The following is a 22,587-nucleotide window of genomic DNA, read 5'->3' as shown; positions in this document are numbered from 1 at the left end:
CTGTGTTCACTATAGGTCCCTGCCCCTTGGGGTCTCAGAAGGTGTCAGGAGTCCATCTCCAGCGTGCACATGAATCACCTGGGATCTTGTCAAAGTGCAGATCCGGGATTCACAGGTCTGAGTGGGGCCTGAGATTCTGCATCTCCAACCCGCTCACAGGTGATGCGATCCTGCTAGTCTGCAGACTGGACTTTGAGCAGCAATGATCTAATGGAGTACGATGAATGTACCCCAAAGTCATCAGACCACTGGGCAGTTTTCAGAGGCCATGTCACTCTCCTCTTCCTTCTTATGTTCCCCACAGAAGCAAGAGCCCCCACACAGGGGAGGCCACAGGTGCATTGCAGCCTCATCTCCCCACATGCAGCTGCTCTGGCCGCCAGCCATTCTGGGGACACACCAGGCTCTACTCTGCCTGGAAGCTGCCCCCCACTACAATTCTCCTCCTGCTGAACTCTATTACTCAGCCTTAAGATCAAACTGGAATATTGCCTCCCCCATGAAGTCTTCTCTGTCAAAGCTCTGACCACTCTATGTTGGTTTCTTGTGTGTGTATCTCTCTGCTCCTGGAGAGGTGGGGAGGAGCCCACACGTTACCTTTATAATTCACCCTCCTTCCCTCGAAGCCCAGCACAGCGCATCCACATGTTAATAGCAGGGGCTCAATGACAGTGTGAAGGAAGGAGGGAGAGAGGACAGGGTGCCCAGTCCGGGCTGGTAGGGGGGAGCTGGCATTCCTCCTGAGGGTCTCTCCCTCAGGGCCTGTGTGCAGATCCTGGCAGCCTGTGGGGCCCAAGGCAGAGCTCTCTACCCGCAGGCAGCTGGGCCTGGCCCGTGCACTGGGCAGCGTGGGGCCCGGGGCCTAGGAAGGACCCTGTGTCAGGATCTGTGGATGGGGCCCAGCACTCTGGGCTCCCACCTGCTGGCATTAGAGACATTCAGACCACCTGAGTAACTAAAAATAACGCCAGTGACAAGAATAATAACAGCAATAATTACCGTCATTACCATAAAGCCACTGTCACCGGGGAGGAGGCAGGAAGGAGTCAGCCCTCCTGTCCACCTTGTCCACCTGAGACATGGCGGCGGCGGCTGCAGGGCACGTGCGTGCGAGCTCTCACGCGTGAAAGGGAGCCTGGGTTCGACCTCAATGCCCAGTGTTGACTCAGGCATCGCTCCTTAGTGGTGTGGGCTCCCCAGGGGTAACTGATGACCCAAGCCCCTGCTGGGGCCTCCTCACTCTGGTGTGCCCTCTGAGGACGCATCCTCTCCCCAACCAGACAGACCAGAATTTCCCTGAGCGCCTCCTGCCCTCTGCAACGTTCAGGGCCCAGCCCTGGCTGCCTGGGGCTGATGCAGAGCTAGAGGAGAAAGCCTCTTGTTCTCGGCAAACCCCCAGTCAGGGAGCCGGGACTACACGGCGGCGTGCAACCCCTACTGCTGAAGAAACAAAGACGGCTGTGAAGCCAAGTGTGGACCAGGCGCCAGCTGCACTGGATTCACCTGGAACGCTTTTTAAAAAGTCTAATTCCTCGTCCTATGGCTTGACCTCCTGAGTCAGCGTTTCTGAGCATGGAGTCCGCATATACGCGTTCTAATGAGCTCTCCCAGCGGCTTTCGGGCGCACTGAAGTTCGCTCACCACCGAGCCCTGCATGGCGCGCTCAGAGGTTCAGTGCTCTGGTGGGCATGCTGGGGGGATGCCAGCGAGGGGGCAGGGCAAGGACAGTCCTGAGGGGGCTGCCCGACTGCTGGGTGGAGGGTTGGGGCGCTCATCTCCCCTCCTGGGATGAGGGGGGCCCCCCGGGAAGCCACAGCCCAGGCCTTGCGTCCCTCACCAGACAACTCCAGGAAGCTGGAGCCAACCCACCGCGGCCAGCTGAGGGCTCTCTGGGGTGATTTCAGGGAGCAAGTGGGGAGAGCAGCTGTTGGCTGTCATCTTCCTGGGCCCACCCTCTGGCCTGCATTCTGTCTCACTGCTGAGGGGGCCCCGAGGCTGGGTGGGGGCTTCTGAACATGGCTGAAGTGTCTCCTACCTGTACACAGCTCGCTTGTCAGCCTCCAGCTGGGCCTGGGGGTCAACGGGGGCGCTGGGCACGGGCGTGCTGGCAGCAGCCGAGGGTGCAGAGATGTGGACAGCCTGGGCCTTAGAGGGTGCCTGAGCGGTCGCCGTCATCTGCAGAGAGAGGAGGCGGTGCGTTAGTTGGGCCGGGGCCGCCGGTTCCCCAGCTGGAATTGTGAGGTCGGCCTTGTCCCGCGGTGTGAGTGCGGATGAGAGAACACATACGAGACAACTGTGAGAGTAGAATGAGTGTCCATTTGTATCTGTGCTACTGTGGGAAGAAAGCAGGTGTTTCTTCAAGTGAGAAAGTTCTGGAGAAAAATTAAGGACCATCCCAAACCAGGTGGTGCATTAGCTCACTTTAGAAGAGACGGCTCTTAATGCAGATGAAGGTGGTGACCTCTGCCCAGAAGCAGAAAAAACCAGAATGATGAACGCTTTAAATTGTGCTTATGAGTTACTTGGGCTGCAGTAGGTAGTGTTAAGTTTGATTTGGTGACTTTGGAGAGCAGGAAAAAAAATTGCTAAATCAGTTCTCCGTTGGGTGGAGGTTTATTCCGCTTAATGCAAGCCAGAAGTAACTGTTTTAATGGTTTTGATTGATAACTGAATGTTCTGCAAATTTGGTTTACCTGGGCACTTGAAGATAAGCAGGTTTTAGTGGACAGTGAACAGCTTTCTGTTCTTAACCACAACAAATATTTAGGGTAGTAGCTTTCCTCCCATGTTATGTGGTTTTGATGGTGCCCCTAGGGCCTCAAGTTTGTGCCAATCAGAGCACCGTTTTTTAAAAAATATTGTATTTTGGACTTTCTGTATAAGATTTTATTTAAAGAAATGGTAACATGGCTTTAAAATTTTTGGTAACCCTCATTACAGAATTTAATGCTTTTACATTTTATTTTCTTTAGTTAAATGGACCACAGACATGTCATGCATGGTGACATGTCTCAGCTGTTCCCTTCCTCCAGCCGGTGCAAGCACCCGAGAGCTCTTCCCTGTTGCGTTGCTGGACTTCAGACCCCTGTCTGCCTCCCGAGCGGATGCCTTACTCACACCTTCCTCCCCAGCCCCACAGCTGACACAGAGTGGATGCTTAGTATTTGCAGAGAAAATGAATGAGTGAACAAATGAATGAACACACCTTGAAAGAATCAGATATTTTACAGCTGGAAGTTCATCGTATAATCAAGGTCCCTGCTTTCTGGAAGAAAGAGTATTGTATTTCCATAAATACACACACATTATTGGTGCTGTCAACGGCCCCAAGACACTTGCTGTCTCATTTTCTTCATTGGATCTCTGTTCAGATGTCACATATTCAGAGTACAATAGAGTCCCTCTGCCCCTTGCTGTCCCCTTGCTGTCCCCTTACTCTGCCTCATTTCACAGCCCTTATTAGGACCATACATTTCATAGACCTCATCGTGACCGTGTACTGTATAACTACTTGCTAGGTTATTTTCCCTCCCACCTGTCATATTTAAGCTAAGAGGGCTGGTTCATGGTTGTGTTCCTGGGGCCTGGAATAGCCTGACACTGGTATATACTTAACAAATATTTGTTGAATCAATGAATGAATGAGTGATGGATGGTGAATGAGACTGAGACTATAAAAGAATGTATCTACTTTGCTGCAACGTATCCCCATCATTTTTGGTTAGGAAGAAATACCCTTGTCACTGTTGGCTGAGCCGGGGGAACTTTACAAACTCAGTGACTAAGAGGCTGGACAGAGAATCGTGGGACCTTGAAGCCAACAAGTTACCATGCTTCACTCCTACTGTCTCCTGTTAATAGCTTTTGGACTTTGGGCAAATCCCTCGACTTCCCTAAGCTCCCACTTTCTCATCAGTAAGCAAACGGGTGTCCTTTTAGGATGCATGCGTATTAAAGAGGAGCTGTAAGGCAGAAAAGAGAAACAAATGCTGTTCTCATTTTCAAAATACAGAAAGAAGGTGGGATCAGGAAAACCAGACCCTTCTGACCTTCACACTGATCTGGGCCAGTTTCTTTCATTCACTAATGCAACTGAGTATTTTTCCACATACTTCTCGAGTCACTGCCACACACTAGGCACTGGGGTGACAATGACCGATGCCTGCTATAATGGCGCTCCCTTTTTGGATTTAGCATAATTATTCAGCTGGCAGATCAGGAAAATGTGGGGCGATGTGACAGGGATGATGTAAACGACCTCAGCAAGGTACCACCCGTGATATCCTCGTGGAAAACATGGAGGGATGTGGCCCAGGGGACAACTGTGTGGATTAGGAAGCTACACCCAAAGGGTGACGAGTCAAGGATAGATGTCAGCTGGAGTGAGGCTTTTAGGAGCTGCCACGTGCTTTCCTCTCAGCCCTCTTCTTCCGTATTTTTATCAACGATTTAGAGGAGATCTGAAGAAACGCTTAACAAATTTATGAGTGACTGGAAACTGGGATCCAAGAGATCTTTACAGATTTTGGCAACATATTAAGTCTAATAAGATTAATTTTCACCTGATAGGTTGGAATTTAACACTTCTAACACTTGGGCAAAAAAAAAAAATCGATAATATTAGTGCAGAACAGGAGAGACGTGGTTTAGCAGCAGTGTTTTAGTTGGCGGCAAGCTCAGTGTGTCCAAAGTGCAATGTGTCAATCAAACAAACAAAAAGCCTAAACTAATGCTATGTGAGCACACATCGCCAGAGGCACAGATCACGCAAAGCTTCCAGTCCCACCTGCTCTGCTGAAACAGGTGCAGGAAAGCACACTCAAGGGAGAGCTGACCAGCCTGGTGAAGGGATTCTGTACTTTGTCGTATGAGGAATATTTGCAAGAATCTGGAATGTTAAGAAAGATTTGGGGGATGGAGGGGGAGTGGAGAGACATGAGAGCCCCCTTTGACTACCTGAACAAGGGATTAGATTGTATCAGCTCTGTTCTGTGTGCGCCAAAGGGTCAACCTACATCTGATGCATTAAATCTGTGGAACGCAGAGACAGATTTGGACCCAACCCAGGAGGGTGATTTCATGATCACCACCCATGGCCCAGGGTTGGCGGGGGGCTCAGATTAGATGACGTGTAATGTGTAAAAGTGCTTTGGAAACTCAGAAGTTCTCAGATGGAGGGGCGGTGGTTGTTACTAAACACGAGATTTCCAGAAGGTGCATCGTTCATAAAGTACAGCTACCTGCACAGCTCGTTTAAGGGTAAAATACAGGGTGGGCCGGTGTGCTCCGCTCTGCCTACTAAGGGCGTATTTCCTCGTGTCTTTGAAGGAATGCACTAGGGGCTTCTATGAGGGTAAGCGTCTAGGAGAGAGAGGGCTGAGGGGAGGGGCTCCTTTTCCTCTCACCACCACCCCCCTTTCTAGGCAGGACTTTGGGGAAAGGTGGGGTGGAGAGCCCCTCTGGGTTCCAGAGGAAGGTGTAAATCAAAAGTGGTCACTTGCTGGCATCCCACGAGGCCCCAGCTGAGAGGCTGTTACTGAGGCTCAGGGAGCAGGGGAGTGGAGAGGAGAGCAGAGCTGGCCTGGGGAGGACGATGATTCAAATTTATTTAGCTCCTGGGGGCCAATTCAGCAAACTCTGCATTTCTTCCAGGTTTGGAGAAGGAGCGTTTATCTCCAAATAGATTTCTTTTTCTAGCCAGAGACACCCATTTCCCAAGAACTGGAGCTGGAAGGGAGAGGCAGCTGTCCTAAGGGCCTGGGAGGCAGAGGGATGAGGGTGACAGGTGGGGAGGTCTGGGGGGAGGTTCTGGGCAGCACAGCTGAAGGGTAGAAGCTGGGGGAGAGGATGGATGGATGGAGGGCAGAGACCCCTTGTTCTGACCTATGAAAGCAACTGGTCCATTTTCAGGAAATTTGCAAGCTGGGTGATATCATATTGGTAGCTTGAAACTGGTCACGGTGGGAGCAATTACACCACGGAAATTGGTAAATGCTGCAAGTCAAGCCCTGTCCCCAAACTCCATCCAGAGAGCTGGCTGGTCAACGTCCACCAGCACACCACTAACGTCAGGGTTTCTCTCAGAGTAACTTTCTCCTTTTCTTCTCCATCTGGTGTGTGAAGAAACCACACTCTATGAGGCTACTTGGTGTGTCCACAGCTGGTCCTGGGACCGGCCACTCCAGACTCTGAGCCCTCCTCCCGGGAAAGTGCCAGACTCCCTGCCGGGGCAGCAGATGGGAGAACAGGGTGAGGGCGTGGCATTGCACAGACACGAGCACTGTCCCTTGTCACAAGGGGAACTGAGGAATGAGGAGGAGGGGCAGAGTTGGACAACATCTTGAGGGCTTTCTGGGCAATGAGAAGAGCCCCAGATCGTGGACGGAGCAGGGGTTTGAGGCCTGGGGCTCCTCTGTCGATTATTAGCTACGTGTTTTGGGGCAAGTTTTCTGAATTTTTGATCTTTGGTTTCCTTATCTGTCAAATGCAGGGGATAATAATACCTTCTGCCCAGGTTGGGAGGATTCATCAGGAGAACAGGGCAAGGACGAATGGATGGGGAAGGGTGGCAGGGTTCTTTGGGAGGCCTGCCTGCTGGAAGCCTCGGTGCTGTGTCCAGAACACACGGGCTTCTACAGTCCTCTCTCCTCTCTCAGCTCAGGTCCTTCTGGCCTCCGGCCTCCCACAGAAGCCCTAACCACTGGGCCTTTCTCTCTCACCCAGGAGAGCCAGTCCTGCATGAAGCTCGGAGCTAGCAGCCTTCCCAGATTCTCGGTCTGTGACACCTGCCCCCCCCCCCCCCCGATCCTAACATGAAATGGGAGGAGTTGGGGGTTGCCAGCTGCGTGTGGAGGAAGGCAGTCTGGAGGGGCTGTGAGAGCCGGCCACTCCCACAGTCCGGTCTGACTATGAAAATGAGCAGGAGATGCTGGATGGTGTGATTTACGAGGTGCTGGGAGGCACGTGTTACCTGCCCACCTCAGGCGCCCTCACTGACACTGGATGCCCCACGATGCCGTCCTTTGTGCTGAGTGGCACCCTGTCCCAGTCGTAGGGGAGAGGGGCCCGACATGTTCCAGCGAGCTAAGGAAGTCACTCTCCAGGTTTTCTTGTTCAGCAATGACCCCGAGCCACGGGTTAGTGTCACCCCCACTTTACACACGGGAAAACGGAAGCCACGGCGGTGAAGAAACTGCTGGCGAACACAGTTTCTGCAAAGGTTGGGACAGGAACCAAGGGCTTTCTGACTAAATCACACTGTGGGAATGCCTGCATTTAATTACTCTTGTCTGAGGAGGAGAACGGGAAGGTTTCTTTCCCCTGCTGAGCAGAGAGGGGCCGAAGAGGAGGGGCTGCAGGATCAGGTGAGGTATCACTTCCCAGCGCAGGCTCAGGTCTCCTCACTGCCAGCCCGGTCCCCCAGCTCCCCGCAGACCTCTCAGGTCAGCTCCCCAGACACTGGTTGTGCCAGAAGCAGCCCTTCTGGTGGAGCCCAAGTAGGAAGGCGGGGATGGTTTATTAAGGAACGGAGGCTCCGGGCTACGGCCAGGGCCATGTCTGTTCCGTGTACTGTTGTAGCCCCAGGGCCTGGCACACTATTCCGGCTCGACTAAACACAGACCGAACGCAGGGCTGGCTGGTGTGGGGTGCTCACATTTGGAGATGCTCAGCATATGGCGGTTATCACTAACATAACCCACATGCCCTGCAGCCCACACTGTGCTTCTGTTACGCGCGCTGCCCTGGGGGACATGACACCGCTGAAGGAACCCTCTCTCCCATAAGCACCAGGGAAGTGGGGAGGCATGGGCTCAGGCACAGGAGGAGGGGCCATGGTGTCACTGAAGGAGGTGCCAGTTACATCACTTTGGGTAAATGGCTCAGTTCCTCTGAGCCTCAGTTTCCCTATCAGGTGAAAATGGAGCCAAGAACTCCTCTTCCTGGGCCTACCATGAGACCACATATGAGAGTATGTTAATGTACACAGTGGAGGTTCAGTAAATCTTGGTTTCTAAGCATTTTTAATGCTTCTTTTTGCCCGCTTTCTCCTCTGAATCCAAACCCCACTACCTGTCCACACTCTGCCCCAGACACCCCAGTACCTACCCCTGCCAGGGCCCCCTCCACCCTTCCCCCCACAGACAGCGTCAATCTCTGTGACACTTTGCCGTGTACCTCCCACAGGGTCCTTTCTGCAAACCCTGGGCAACCTAGGTCCACACTTCCCCAGCATGACTCAGCACAGACACTGCTCCTAAGGGCACACCCCCTCTTCTGACCCAGCAGGGTAGGGGCTGCCCATCCCCAGTGCCTGCCCACCAGGCCACCGGAGCCTGGGGTCCTGAGAACAGGGGGCCTGTGCAGGCGCGGCCCACTAGGGGCCGCTGAGGCTCCAGCCGGGGAACCGGCCCTCCCTGCAGCACCAGGCCCAGCCGGTGGGGCCAGATCTGGTTTCGTTGCATTCAGGAGAGAGTCCAAGGACGTGGGAGGAAGTCAGGACCTGAGGCCATTTAGTAAATATCAGATTTGGCCTGAACAGATGGGAGGCGGGGAGTGGGGGGCATCAGCGACAGTTTTAGGGGGACAGCACAGCCACAGGGCACCCCAGGCCTGGACCAGCTCACTGACCTGGCCTTGTCCCTGGTGCAGCGCTCCTCCCCTTCCCCTGCACCCCAGCAGACCCTCCTGGGTTGCCTGAACACACCCAATGATTTACATCTTTCTGTCTTTGCTCCCACAGCTGCCTCAGCAGGAAATGTCCACGCTTCCTGCCCTGCCTCCCTCCTGACCACAGTAAACCCACCCCTCTTTCAAGACTCGGTGGAGGGAGAATCAACTCTCCCAAGAAACCTTCCCCAATTCTCCGCAGCGCCCCTGGCCCAGGGAGCCTGACCCTGCTTCATCTGTGGGTGTGTCCAACGTAACGCCTGCGATACCTCTGGCCCCTCACTGGTCTGTCTCCCTGAGTGAACTGGCTTCCCAGCTCCCATCGCCACGCCTGGCCCACGTGGGCTTCCAGTGTGTTTGTTCAATAACTGAATGATTGACTGAATGAAGAAATGGGTAAGTGATGTTCTGAAAGGCTCAGGGATCCAAAATGGGGAGGGGTCAACATGGCGCCTCCAAATAGCCCCCAACCCAACTGGCCCAGGGAGAGGAAGGGCTGGTGGCGGGGCCAGGGCGGCCCAGGTCAGCTCAGAGAGGCTCCTGGAACAGCAGGCCTGGGTCCCCTACATCCTGATCCCAGGACCCAAGAGAGAACAAACCACCAGTTACTTAGTGGTGTAAAATGGGGGTCTTGATCAACTGATTAATCTAAAAGGGTTTGTAGGCATTGGTTTCCCAAATGAGGCTTGAAAATGTCCCCTGGCCCTGCCCGCACTGCTGGGGGGTTACTGACCTGTGGCTAAAGGGAGGAAGGCTGTGGCTTGGGGCCCGAATCTTCCCCACTTTGGGGTACTTTCCTGGGCACCGTCTGCTCCACATCCTTCCCGTCCATCTCTGGAGGACCCCTTGCTTATATAACAGTCCCACACCAGTGATTTCCAGTAGGCCCTTTGGGGTGTGTGTAAGGGAGTGTGTTTACAGCTGGAAACACATACTTGATATGCCTATTGTGTTCCAATAAAAAGGAGAGTAATTAAGGTTCAGTCCAATCTTGGCTACTGGAGACGCACAGAAGACAGAGTGGAAAATCAATGTCAGGGTCATGGGGGAGAAAAAGCTGCAAAACACCACCGTACTTTTCACACCCACTCCCAGCAACCCCGTGAGGCCGGCAGGGCAGAAGGTATTCCCACCTGACCGCTGCAGAAAGGCCCAAAGTGGACCACAGCTCCATCAGGGTGGGAACTATTTAATTCTGCACCCCTGGCACACACCACAGGGTCTGCAAGACCCCCAGAAAGCACTTGGTATTTGTTAAGTGGTTGAGTGAATGAAAGAAATAGTTCTGAAATGACCTGCCCAAAATGTTATAATTCAGCAGCAGTGGAGTGGGACAGGCCTCGGGTTCCTGAATTTCCTCCATGTTGAGCTGAGTCGTCCCGCTGTTCCTCCTCCAGACCACAAACTCCAAAGACAACACGCACCGTGGCCGGCCCCACCCATCCCCCTCCCGCCAGGCCACGCAGACACCAGAGCTCCTAGAAGAGCAACCGGAAACGGGGCAAAGAGGGTTCCAGCTCCTCAGGCCCGCTGCTGCCCGGTCACCGGTTCCCTGACTTATTTTAAGCTTTTTATACTGTGGCTGTTGAGAGCACTCATCCTGCTGGGAGGCAAGAGCACAGACAATAAAATGTCTGTGTTTTTGGTAAATACAAGAATTCAGGGAGGAAGTTCATCAAATAAACACTTTAGACAAGACCACAAGAGTGAGCATTTCTTCACAAGCTTAAAAGTTCTGTTGCTAGTCCACCGTCTCCTGAGTGAGGCAGAGAGGCCCCATGCTCAGACGTGAAGGCTGTTTTTACCTTTGCCACAATGAAGATTCCAGGTCTGGACTGAGATGGAGTTCAGGGATATGTCCAGTTTAAAGACCTGGGTGGCCCAAGCAGGCCAAGGAGACAGGTCACTGTGCACAAAGAGAAGAAAGGCCCAGCAGAAAATAAAAAAGAGAGAGAAGAGTCTGTTTTGATGAGTCAAAGCAAGGGAAGGCAGGTCGCCCCTCTGGCCCCTGGGGTGTTGGCCCCAGGGGCAGAGGGAGCTGTCAATCACGGCCACAGAAAAGGCTTAGGGGCACTTTCAAAGCCGTGGAATTAACTCTACTGCTGCAGAGCGAACGTGTCTCACCCGCAGCTGAGCAGAAGGCCCTGCGAGGCAGGGGGCTCCAGCCATTAAAGGGATGAGAGGAATGTAAAGTGCGAAAACATCTGAACCGACCTCTCCCTGTCCCAGCTGCTTGGCCTGGACGGGAGCGCTATTCACAGCCAGGGGGCCCCGGCCACCCCCCTTGCTCCGGTTAATGAAACCAGCATGGGGATCCTAATGACTGATCAAAGCCCATCCCGCTTCCCCAGATGTCGGCTCCCCGGCTCAGCCCAGAGGGTGAATGATGCTGGGACAGGGAGGGAAGGAAGGTACTCAGAGGGCAAGAGAGACGGATCTGGCCTTCCTTGTGCAGGATGGGTAGGACAGTATCATCTTGATCCCACATCTCCAAGCACAGCATCCTGTGGTCCTGAGCACCACTCTCCTGGCTTGGAGGGTTGTGGGAGGAGGGAGGGGTTGTAGGGTCCCAAGCAAATGCTTGACTTCCTTCTGAAGTGAGCCTCCCCATTGGTCCCTGAACTGAGAATTCTGACTTCACCTGTCTTGCCTCCCTCTGGTAAGTAAGGAGGCTGCATCCTTGGTGAATTGCCAAAACCCTTTTAATATCACCCATCATGAAGTCATGCTATGTAACCACCTACCTACCTGCATCTCAGTTTGTTCCTGGTCCAAACTAATAACTGACTGCCCACATGCACTCAGGGCTGTGCCTGGTGGGTCAGACTAGAACCCACTAGGATTTCTGCTTTCTAGTCAAATGCTTATGCAGCCGGCATGCTGGGGACACACAGACAGAGGAATACTAAACACTGAATACATACACAAATAGACCAGATACAATATTTATCTTGCCTATAAGCCAAGGGCAAAGATATTTGTGGAACGGTAGGTATGTGTGGATGTTTGAGGAAGAGTGGGGGAGGTTACTAATAGCAGGACTCGGGCGGGTGTAAGGTGAGGCAGAAGCCGCTGCTGCCTTCTCCAGTAAATCCGATGGTTTCTTGAAATTGCTGGTGGAGCTGCAGAGGGAGAACTCTGCTTGGGGGCTGATGCTGCTTATGGTGTGTTACAGGAGACAGGAGCACCGGAATGACGTCTCAGCGTGGATGAAAGGCGTGTGCCCGGAAGGGAAGAAAGGGAGGCTGTGTCACCACGACAATTCTTGGGGAGAGACTGGAGTGGCACTCGCTGGGACACGAGAGCAACAGCAAACAGAGAATATGACTTCGAGGATCCCATTAGGATCCGTGGGGGTGCTGGGGCAGTGGGAGGGGGGTTTGTGAAAGTCCAGGTGATAGATGGCCAGGCTGAGGCAAAGATGCAAAAGAATGGAAGGAGAGTAATGGAGGAACTGAATGGAGGGACCACACACCTCATTCACATCCTGACCTCCCAGAGACAATGTTTGCATTAAATAACCACTCTGGAATTCCGCGGTCCCCATGACTTGTCCTGCCTCTCAGGGCATGAAGTAAGGGACTCAGGTACATCAGGACTCAGGTACGTCAGGGTGGAGCTGAGGTACTGGAGGTAGACAGCAGAGGGCGCTGCGACTCTGATAGCATTTAACAGTGAGCCACTGGAAGGAGGAAGCAGGCCACGGGAAAGGTTCCAGTGGGTTGTTGCTTTTGTACTTTCTAAACTTACGCTCTGTCTTTAGTGCACAGTAAATGCAGAGTGACATCCTTACAAGTAATCACGGCGTTTCCCCAGGATGGACTGGAACAGAAACGAGGGGCCAGGAGCTGCTTGGCCATCATGCCACTTGGCTTGTGTGCAAATAGCACACGGCTATAACTGTTAATGCTTCTCCACTGAAATGGGAAGAGGAAAAAGCCTCCCTCATTTTTAATAACTTTATTCCCCAAACTTCAAAAATGAAATTGCCAAGTTAAGAAACTGCCTCGAAAAAAATTTCTAATTTATTATAAAGAAGGTCCGGGGCTTGGGAATTTTTTAATGCAGAGTCCTAATTTTCCAAAGTGAGATTCTCCTGTGCATTTGAATAGATTATGCTCAGAATCGCTAGCCCTTAGCACAACGGGAACATTATTAAAACGATTTCCTGGGTCTCAGAGGAAGGGCCCTGCTTCTTGCTTCCTTTTTCATTTTGGGGACTTCATGGCAGACACTGTCCGTTTCTGCCCATGGAAGAAACTGGACTTCTAAGGGGGTGATAAAAAGATGTACTCAGTGGTCCAGGCCTTGAGGAAACCAGTCATGCCTGGTCCAAAAGTAATGAGATTGGACCTGAAGAAATGAAGAGGAAGTGGGGATCCCTCCCAGAGAGCCCTATTTAGGGAGGGATTCCCCTGCGTGCCCGGCCCATGTTCCTATCAGGCTCGGCTTTCCTGAGGACACTGAATGTCAAAGAGCAGCCAGTTCCTCAGGGTAAGGAGCACGATGCAGGCAATGGAGCAGGGCTTCCTCTGAGATGTGAGGCTCAGCTCTGAATGCACACAGGGAAGAGGGTAGGAGCACCAGAGCAATCTCCCCAGCAGAAAACTCACATGGAAGGCATTCCCACATGGGATCCCCTCCTAGAAGCCCCAAAGGGTGGGGAGAAGGCCCCCCGAAAGCCAACTGGCCTCAAAGTCTAGCACTCTCTGGAGACAACAGCCCTTCCCTCACCCACCTCCTCCCTCCCACCCATTCCATCCACGGCCTACGTTCTCCTCGTGACCCCACCTACTGATTGGTTTCCTTGGGAACCAGCTTGGTTCAGGGAAGGCCCAGGGCAATGTGGCCACAGCCTAGAGGACTGGCTGAGGCCATGACGACCCCAGACCTTGGCCTTGTCACTTTACCATGGACACCGAGACTTCATTCCTGAACCTCTGGGGAAGATGTGTGGCTTCCCCAGGGCAAATTACTCCTTTGCTGTATGTAAATGTGGGTATTTTTGATGGTGAAGTTCCAACGACTCCTCAGAGAGGAGAGCCTTGGTACAGTCCCTGTGTTGGGCTTCTGCTCTGAGGCCCCAGGTGGGGAACTGGAGCCTCCCTTCCTCCCCCAAAAGGCTAGAGCAGCTTGGTGGTAGCTTCCAGGGGGCAGCGCACCTTAGGGCCACAGCATCCCCTCCACTGCCTCCCTTGGCAGCTGGGATGGACCACTTCTCAGCTGTGTGCTGAGCATCAGATGAGGCTCCTCCACTTAACTACACCGGATCAGCCTTCCCGGACAGCACAGGCCCTTGCCGCAGCTCTCCGGGGAATCCCCGCCAAACCCAAACTTCCCCAACCGCCCAGGAAGGCAAAACAATGGCTGGGGCCAGAGGCAGAGAGGCAGCAGCGGCTGCCTGTGCTCTCTGACCTCTTGGCCATACCCTGGTCAGTCCCTGGGCCTGGGCTCGGGGGGGTGTGGGCCTTGGCACCCACCTGCTAAATACAGGCAGGCTCCCCATTTCCATTCCCCATGGCTTCCAGCTACCAAGGAAATGGAGCCAAGTTCCTGCCTCTCCCTCAACACTGCCTGAGCAGGCGGGGGATGGGTCTGGGGCATGCCCCCAGCACAGCCCTTAGGTTCCTGAGCCTCCACTGGTCCAGGGCTCCTTCTGAACTTCCTTCTGACTGCAGAGGGAACAGCCCTGGCACAGCTCAAACAGAGGGACTGTGCAAACGCCCGGTCTGACCCACGGTCATTTGTAAAAAGCTACTGACAAGAGCAGACGGTCTGCTGAACCTGCAGTGAGGCCGGGGAGAGTGGAGGCAGGAGCACAGAGCTGGTGTGTGGGAGCGGGGATGGGGGGCAGGGACAAAAGGACACGTGCTCGAAGGTCAGTGGTTCTGGACTTGTGCAGGGAGAGGAGGCAGTGGTGGCCGCGTGCTGGACGCCCTGTAAAGTGGCCATTTCATGGGGGGATGACAAGGGCGGGTAGGGCAGCCACCGTATGCTCACATTAGGTTGGGGGTGTCAGGGCCCCAGGACCTGATGGGAGGCGCCCTGGGTCTGCCTCTTCACGTCCTTTCCCTGTGGCACAGACCATCCCTGTGGTAGGAGAACGGCTGTGTCTGAGTCGCTGGTAAATGAGGGACATCAGCGCAGGGCAGAGTAGCGACCAAGAACAACGGCAGCGCACACAGTCGCGCTCACTGCGCTCCTGTGAAATGAATGGAGGAATGTTCTAGCTGCATTTCACATGACAGAGCTTCAAGTAATACCAGTTGAGAACACAGGAGAGTGTGAAGGTGGAGTCTTCTGTGCGAGCACAGCCTTGTGACTGACACTGAGTCGCAGAGAACGGCGCTTGGACGGGGAGGGGTGCGCACGAGGCAGCAAACATCAGGAGAGACGGACTGCGGAGCCCAACCCACAGGAGCTGGGCCCGGCTTCCGGCAGGACAGAACAGGAGAGGGGCGGAGGGGAGCTGCAGCCAGGCTGGGGGTCTCGGAAGAACTTAGGGGGCTGGTGTGTCTGAGCTGAGGGATGGAAACTAGGAATCAGAGGAAAGGCCCGGAGGGTACAGAGAAGCAGTCCTGGCCTTTGTCCTGGATAGAAGGGAGAGTCCTCCAAAAGAAAGGCCGAAACCAGTGACTAGGGGGATCTGGTGCGAAGGAAACTCTAATCAAGAAAACACTCGAAGGCAGACTCGATTCACCTGCACCTGGGCCTCACCGAGTGAGGGGTTGGGCGCATTGCCTGATGTCTGAGTGGGAAGCAGGGCGGTGGCACAGGACCAGGATTGGATGCTCCAGGCAACAGTCCTCCACACGGCTCACAGGTACCCAAGTAGGACCTGAGCCTGGTGCTCTGTCAAGTGCAAGAACTCTCTCCAGGGGTCTGGGTTTGCCGGGCTCTGTCCAGAGAGGCCTCCCCAGGCCTGGCAGGGAAAGAACCTAGAGTGCGGACAGGACGACCAGGACCAGGACGCAGCTGAGGGAGGCCTGGCCCTGCCCTCTGCCCCTGGGAAGGCCACCGCGCCCCTCCCGTCGGTCAGTCACACTCACCTGCGGGCTGTCCTGGTAGGGTGGGGGAGGGACATTCTGCGTGGCCATCATCGTCAGAGCGGGGGCTGGGGAGGCATGTTGCATCATGGGGTTGATTCACATGGAGGATCTGTGGCAGGAGAAAGGGGCCGCACTGTTAATAGCTGAGCGCAGGGAACCCTGGGGACCAGCCGGCTGGACATGCTCTCATACCCACCAGATGCAGCAAGGGCTGGATGAGAGTTAGGGGAGAAGCCTGGGTGGGGAGGGGCTGCCTGTGCTATTTTGACTTGAAAGAAACAATATTCAAATCATATGTAAAACAACCTGTGCACCCACGGCCCTGCTTTGTTCAGCACCACTCCGGCCTGCTGTTGGGGGGTGGCAGGAGATGGGGAGGGGGCTTGGCTGGCGGCAGCACAGGGGGCTCGGGGCCATGCAGGCACCCCACAAGGCAAGGGTGCTTTCTCTTTCCTGGGGCCTCCCGAGGGAGGGCCACCTCAGCCCTCACGGCTCCAGATCCCACCTCCCTGCCCCAGGGTCTCCAAGCCCACTAACCCCTCCCAGGTGTGCTCACCGCACCCCCTAGTGGTGGAAAGTTGTGGGCACTGGTCCCCTCCTCAGACTGGACGGTGGAGCAAGCAGCCCACTGGATTTGGAGGTGTTCCAGGAAGGGAAAGAGGCAGGGCAACATCGGAGAGCCTGGGGCTGTGAGCACGGCCAGGTGGGTGTGCCTGCACACGCTAGGAAGAAGGCTTCCCTTAGCCTTCGTTCAATCCAGAGTTCACCCGCACGTGGGGCCAGAAGAGCCCTCAGCGCCAAGTGGTCCTCTTAGGAGGAGACAGAGGCCAAGAGGAGCGAAATATGTGTGTTGGGGGCGGGGGAGTGCTGCTTTTGAAGCAGGGATGGAACCGAGACCTCCCGATTCCCTGTTCGGCTCTGCTCTGCTGTACCACACCCCCATCCCACTCCGTCACTCCTAAGCGAGCTGGCCCGTTAGCCTCAAGGTTTCTTCCTGAACTCGGTGCCATGAGTGGAGACAGCCTGGCAGTGCCACCCAAGGAAACAGAATGCCGAGGGAGCTGTTTAGCTACAGTAGATGCCCTGAAATATTTAGAGCTGGAAACCACAGCTAATTGCCCGATACAGGCTAGTACATCGTGGGACATGGGGACTCCTGAGAACCTCTGTGGGATGCAGGGCCTGCCCTTCTCCTGGATGGGGGGTGCTGATGAGCAGGGGGCCTTGGAGAGCATGGCGGGCAGACCCTCCCTCTCCTTGCTCCCCTCCGCCTGAGGACCCCAGGGCTCCACCTTCTTCTGGCCTAATGTACTCCCCCAACTCCCTCCCCAAGGTCTTCTAAAATGTTCACATACCTGAATTCTCCGGGAATTTAAGGGTGTTTTGGAGCTGCCTAAGTCAAAGGGAGGGTCCCCAGGGCCCTATATTGAAGTGTGAGTATCTTGTTGTTGTGTTAGTTCTTTTTCAGGAAGTGGAAGAAATATCAGTTCTGGTTGACCTGAGTCTCTGAAGTACCAGGTGTGCTTTGACCTGAAGTGCACAAGGGGGTGTGGGAGGACAGACAGAAAGAGGCAAGTTCTCCAAGAAGGGAGGTGATGGTCCAGCGGGAAGGAAGAAAGTGAACAGAGGTTCCAGTGGAGAAGGCAGAGGGAGGGATGACTTCCTGTGCTGAAAACACCATCACTGCAGGGAATTCCTCTTGGCCTCACTGCTACCTATACCTCGCACCCCCGGCCTCACTTCAGAAGCTGGACTGCCAGGATGTCTTTGCTACAGAAGCACTCAGGCTCGCCCTAGCTCACACACACCAGGCACCGAGATCCAGGCTTTACTTCCACAGAGGGGCTCGGCAGGGGGCTCTGAGGGGCGCCTCACTGACCAACGCCTAGTTTTCACGGCTGGGTCTTGTCTGGGAGGTGGGAAATATCCAAGGAAGGCGAGAGCAGAGTGAAGAGGTTGGGGGAGGGGAGAGGATAGAGACTCTGAGACACCAGGAAGAACTTCCAGAGTAAAGACTTCTGAGATACCAAGATGGGTGTGGAAATCTCTCTTTTTTGGACCCTGAGGGAATAAAGGAAATAGGGGTATTTCAGGGGTGTTCTAGGCTCAGCCCTTCCTGGACCTCTGGCAGATGAGGTAAATTTGGATGGGGTCCACGGGTCCCGAAGGCAAGATCCCTTCCAGAGAGGCAACCGCTGTGGGGCTGTAGTGCCAGCCGCCTCCAGAAGGGGGAGCCTGAGGGCAGAGTCTGGCGGCGCGTTTTCTCCCGTTTTAGGGGCAACTGGATCCCTTCCACCTCAGGTTTGGGTCTTTTGGTAACTCATTCCACAGAGGAGAAAGTCATCATGAAGGCCAAGCACGGGAAGCTGAATGAGGAGGATTTGGGCTAAGCAGAGGACTCTAGTCTGCATTCTTTTGTTCACTGTCCAATGAATGGGAGGTAGGGTCATTTTAGTCTTTGTCCCTAGAAATACTTGCAGCAGCTGGGGAGCTGCCCTACTCGGGGTAAAGAGAGATGGCGAAGTGTAGTCTGCTCCCAAAAACAACCACTGTCCAGGCTGAGAGGAGATGTTTCAGTCTGGAGCCTGCTGGGCTGTGCAGCAGGGGCCAGAGGACATGGGAACAATTTTCTGAGGCCCCAGATGGCCCTTGCCCCTCCCCTCCCCCTCTATGGGGTCACCACAGGCCACTAGGCCACTGCCCCCATTGCCCTCTGGGGGCTTCTGCAAGGAAACAGGAGGCCTTTTCATCAGGGGCTTAAGTTTCCCTCTCTGCTTGCTCAAGCACAGACGCCTCTGGTGACCTGATGCCTCAGGAGACTCGGTGCCCATCACCATCTCTGGAAGCTCGCTCTTTTCCTCACCCACCTCTGCCCACAGAGGTCCTGGCTCCTCCCATCACCTGGGCTCGGGCGGGCTGGGGGTCCAGGTGGAACCATCCTGTAAGGGAACATGGGGACCTGACTTCTCCTGCCTGACACTTGGCTGGGAATCCACAGCTGGGGTGCGGGGACTCCTGGAGAACAAACAGCTGGCCCCCCAGCCCTCGGGGGAAACCTGCCAGTTTTGCACCTTCTTTAGGAGTGTGGCGGGGAGCAGCAGGCCTGCCCAGGGCTTCTGAGCACTTGTCTGTGGCCGAGAGGCTGCTCCGCCCTGTCCGGAGGCCCCGGCCCTCTGTCACCAGACACCAGGGCACTCGAGGGAGCACAGCCAAGAATGCAAACGGAGGACACCCGAGGAACCCTTTACCACAGAGAAACTTCCCATGGAGGAGAGGCTTCTGTCACGTCAAAAGGTTGCTTTTATGCTGAAAACCTTTATTATATGGCAGCTAGGAGAGGGAAAAAGCCTGATGCAACACAAACTCACAATGATCCCAGAAGAAATAATTTGTCACTGATATTATCATCAAAAGGAGCTAAAACTGCCGTTTTCCAGAGCTCAGGAGCCAGATGAGTGAGGCAGTGTGCACAGGTCGGGGGTGGCTGAGGGGGCGGGAAGGGTGCCCCTGTAGGACTGACGCAGGGGCAGCCCAGAGCACCCTCTCCCTCTGTCTCCTCAGCTCTGTCCCCAGCTCCAAGGTGAGGCCCTGGGTCTGAAGCCCAAGCTCAGTGTGTTGACAAACAGGCTTAGGGAAAAACGACCAAGCTCGTTAGGCAGGAGCTCATTAGGACTTGTTGACATGAAACCCATTAGACCAATTAACATTCCATTAACGGCCTGGGGCACCAAGGGGTTAAGCTGCCCCACAGTAATTGGGCTGGGGTGCTGGGGTTGGGGGCTCCCGGCCTTAAGGATGAGAAACAAAGTCTAATTGGGAACTCTTCGGCCAGCTGGCCCCACAGCCTTTGTTCCTGCCCCCTGACCCCGGCTGGGCCTACCCTGTAGGGACCGAGGTGGGCGGGGGGAGGGCCCAGCTCCCCGCGGCTCCTCACTGTCCAGCCCTGTCGCCCCAGCCTGGAGACTGGGCAGGTGGTTAGCACTGGCCAGGGGTGGGGGGCACATTTCCACCCTCTTGGACTCCGAGCGCTGTGTTTTCTTCATCCACCCCTCCCTCACTTCTCCTCGCCTCCTCACCCCCGGTTCTGGTCCCGTTTCCCTCCCAGGCCTGGGAGGTCAATCTCCTCTCCTCTCCCGAACAGGTTTTCTGTGACACTGCCACTCTGAAGAAACCTCTTTGGAGAAGCTAGAATCCTTGAGGGCCCAGAGCCCAACTCACCTGAAGAGAGTTGTAATTCAGGCAGAGGGGTCAGGGGAGGGAGACCTGGCCCTGGGCCTGCCCACCTCCCTCCCTCCCTCCCTCCTTTCCGCAATGCTGAGGCCCCCAGCAGCCCTTCTGCTGTCCTCCGACACACACACATGAGCAGCCTTTTGTTACTCTCCCTCCCTGCTACAAGCAGAGGCTGTGGAAGTTCCCTCTCCTGCCTGGGCCTCAAAGTCCTCATCTGTAAACTCCCATGATCAGATGGAGCCTGTGCTGAGAGAACGTCTGAATTTCACACCCCGCCCGCTCTGCCACTTCTCTGTGACGTGCACAGGTCACTTTCGCTCCCGGACTGCAAACTGAGGGACTGCAGCAGAACATTCTAAAAGTCTTTGCCCACGGGTAGCACTCAACACAAGCTTTGGGGAACAGGGTGGAAATAGTTGAAGCTTGTAGCTTCATTCCAAAGGCTCCCTCACCTGAGAGTGAGGGAAGGAGGCCCCTGACGCCAGAGAGCCGGAGCCCTCCTCAGCGCCCCCAGCCCCGAAGCCCCCAGGTGGTTACCACCCCCTCCCCCAACCCCAGGTCTGCCCTCTGAGCAGCTGCCCAGGTCTGGGTTCTGACGTCTAGACGGATTTGCAGGAGGCTGAAATAACACTGTGAACTCAGCAGGAGGGACCAAGAGGCTGCATTAGTAACCTAGCTGGCTTCAGCGTCTCCCTCCGGAGCAGTCGCCTCAACCCTGGCGCAATCCCGTTTATTTTCCTTGGGCGGCGGAGAGCCTGGTCCAAAATCAGTCCCTGGCCCAGCTCCCTTCCCGGAAGCGGCCTGTAGGTGGCGCCGCGGAGCCCCGCTTTAATTGCATTATATAATATAACCTGTTTACTAAATCATGTAATCAGTCGCCTTAGGATTTACAGCTTCGGATGTGTATAGAGAATTGGACTTTGAGTCAAATTTAAAAACAAATAAAAATGAGAGGCAGCTGTTGCTGATAGTGTGATATTCATCTTTTGGAAACAAATTCCCCCCACTGCTATAAATTATGCCTGGAAAAAAAAAGTGTTGGTGGTGGGAAGGAGTTGGCTACGTCTCCTCTGCTGGCAACTCAGAGCGATGAATCTTGAAATAACGGTGTCAACCTGTCACTGATTTCATGTGACTCTGGATTTATCTAAAGAAATGCAGGCGTACGTGTACACACACACACACACACACACACACACACACACACACACACACACACACACACCAGGTCTCTTTGCAAAACCCAGTAAGGGCTAGAAACTGCAAGCTGAAAACTGAGTGCCTAGAGGAACTCAGTGGTCCCTGCGCCTTGGTGCCCAGAGCCAGCACCGGGAGGTGACCAGGGTGAGGCCAGTGTGGGATGGTGAGGAGGATGGAGGTGACCAGGAGGATGCACCTGTGGGTGGGAAGTTTCAAAATGTGAGGAGGGCTGGTAGAAACGTTTCAAAGGGAGCAAGATGTGAAGGGAAGAAAGGGAAGAATGAGGTCAGCCCCCCAGGAACCGCCACCTCCCCGCACGTCAAGTTGGACCTGTGCTTTTTCACCCAGGATGATCCGGGAGCCGGGCGGAAGCCCAGGGCCTGAGGTGACAGGAATGCATGGCCTAGGGGATGCTGCTCCCCCCATCTTTCTGACCTGGGGGTACTGGGGGCAAATGAGATCCTCTAGTCTGATAAGACCAGGCTCAGAGTGTGAGCGTTGGAGCTGTTCAGTGCTAACCACCTGCCCGGTCTCCAGTCTGAGGCGCTCCAGTGTCCACACTGGAGGAAGGATGGTGGAGAGGGGCTGAGCAGAATTTGCACTCAGGATCAGATCCCCCGGCTCACTCACTGTCCTGAAGGCTGGTGGCTAAGGGGTCACAGAGAGTCCCTGCTCCACCAGGTCCTAGGTCCCAGGGGGCCACTGCAGTGGGCACAGAGCTGGAGTCCTCGCTGAAGGTCCAAGCCAGAAGGGCCACTTCCCTGGTGCCCCTCTGGTTCCACTTGGAACTCTTAGGGGGAAAGAATTCTCTACGACAACCAAGACAGCCGGCCACTCAGGCCCCTTGGCCTCCCACAGCCCTCGACACTAATTGTCATCGGCTATTTTTCTGGGAGGCCTGCTTGGGAGGTGGCGAGGGTCACGCCCTCCTGTGATGGTGCAGTCTCTAGGGAACAGAGTGGAGCCAGCGTGAGCTCTGACTAGTGCTGCCGGCTTCTGCCTCCTCGAGAGCCTGGAAATCGCCCCTCTCCCCACCTTGCTCTCCTCCTCCAGCCCCCAACTGCCATGGGGACTTGGGGAGGGGCAGGAGCCTTCTGGGAACCCAGAGACCTGCTGCTCCCTGTCTCAGCAGTGTGGCCCCCTCCAAATGGCCCGTGGTCCTCCCTCCAAGAGCCTCCCCTTCCTCTCCTTCTCCCCACTCCCAAGGCCATTTCGCTCTTTATCTGGAATAACAATATGTCCCCTGTGGGGCTGGGTCAGCAGGTGATTTACAAGCTCACTTGCTCACTGACTGCAGCCCAGGGATGAGCAAAACCTTGCTGGGGCAGAGTTGCTTGCTGGGAGACCCAGTTCTGGGAGGAAGTGGGTGATTATCCACCCTGGATCCTTCTGTGTCCACACTGTCGTCGGGGGAGGCTTGGCGGTGACACAGGCAGAGGAT

General features: G+C 55.0%; 1 protein-coding gene across 4 annotated transcripts in view; it reads right to left on the bottom strand.

Moving 5' to 3' along the window:
• The window catches only part of PKNOX2 (PBX/knotted 1 homeobox 2), a 233,749-nt gene that overhangs the window by 57,256 nt on the left and 153,906 nt on the right, over positions 1–22,587 (bottom strand). For 3 of the 4 annotated variants that reach the window (XM_074357132.1, XM_074357135.1, XM_074357133.1), the window contains 2 exons: positions 15,717–15,825; positions 2,036–2,175 (listed from right to left, as the gene is read on the bottom strand). In XM_074357132.1, the coding sequence (XP_074213233.1) occupies positions 2,036–2,175; positions 15,717–15,803 (227 nt within the window). In that variant the 5' untranslated portion in view covers positions 15,804–15,825. The remainder of the gene's footprint in view (positions 1–2,035; positions 2,176–15,716; positions 15,826–22,587) is intronic. The other variant, XM_074357134.1, reaches the window with a different exon arrangement.

This window comes from Camelus bactrianus, chromosome 33 (genome assembly GCF_048773025.1).
Source record: "Camelus bactrianus isolate YW-2024 breed Bactrian camel chromosome 33, ASM4877302v1, whole genome shotgun sequence".
NCBI lineage: Eukaryota > Metazoa > Chordata > Mammalia > Artiodactyla > Camelidae > Camelus > Camelus bactrianus.
Note: the sequence above shows the minus strand (reverse complement) of the source record. Positions and strands in the feature narration are given on the sequence as shown.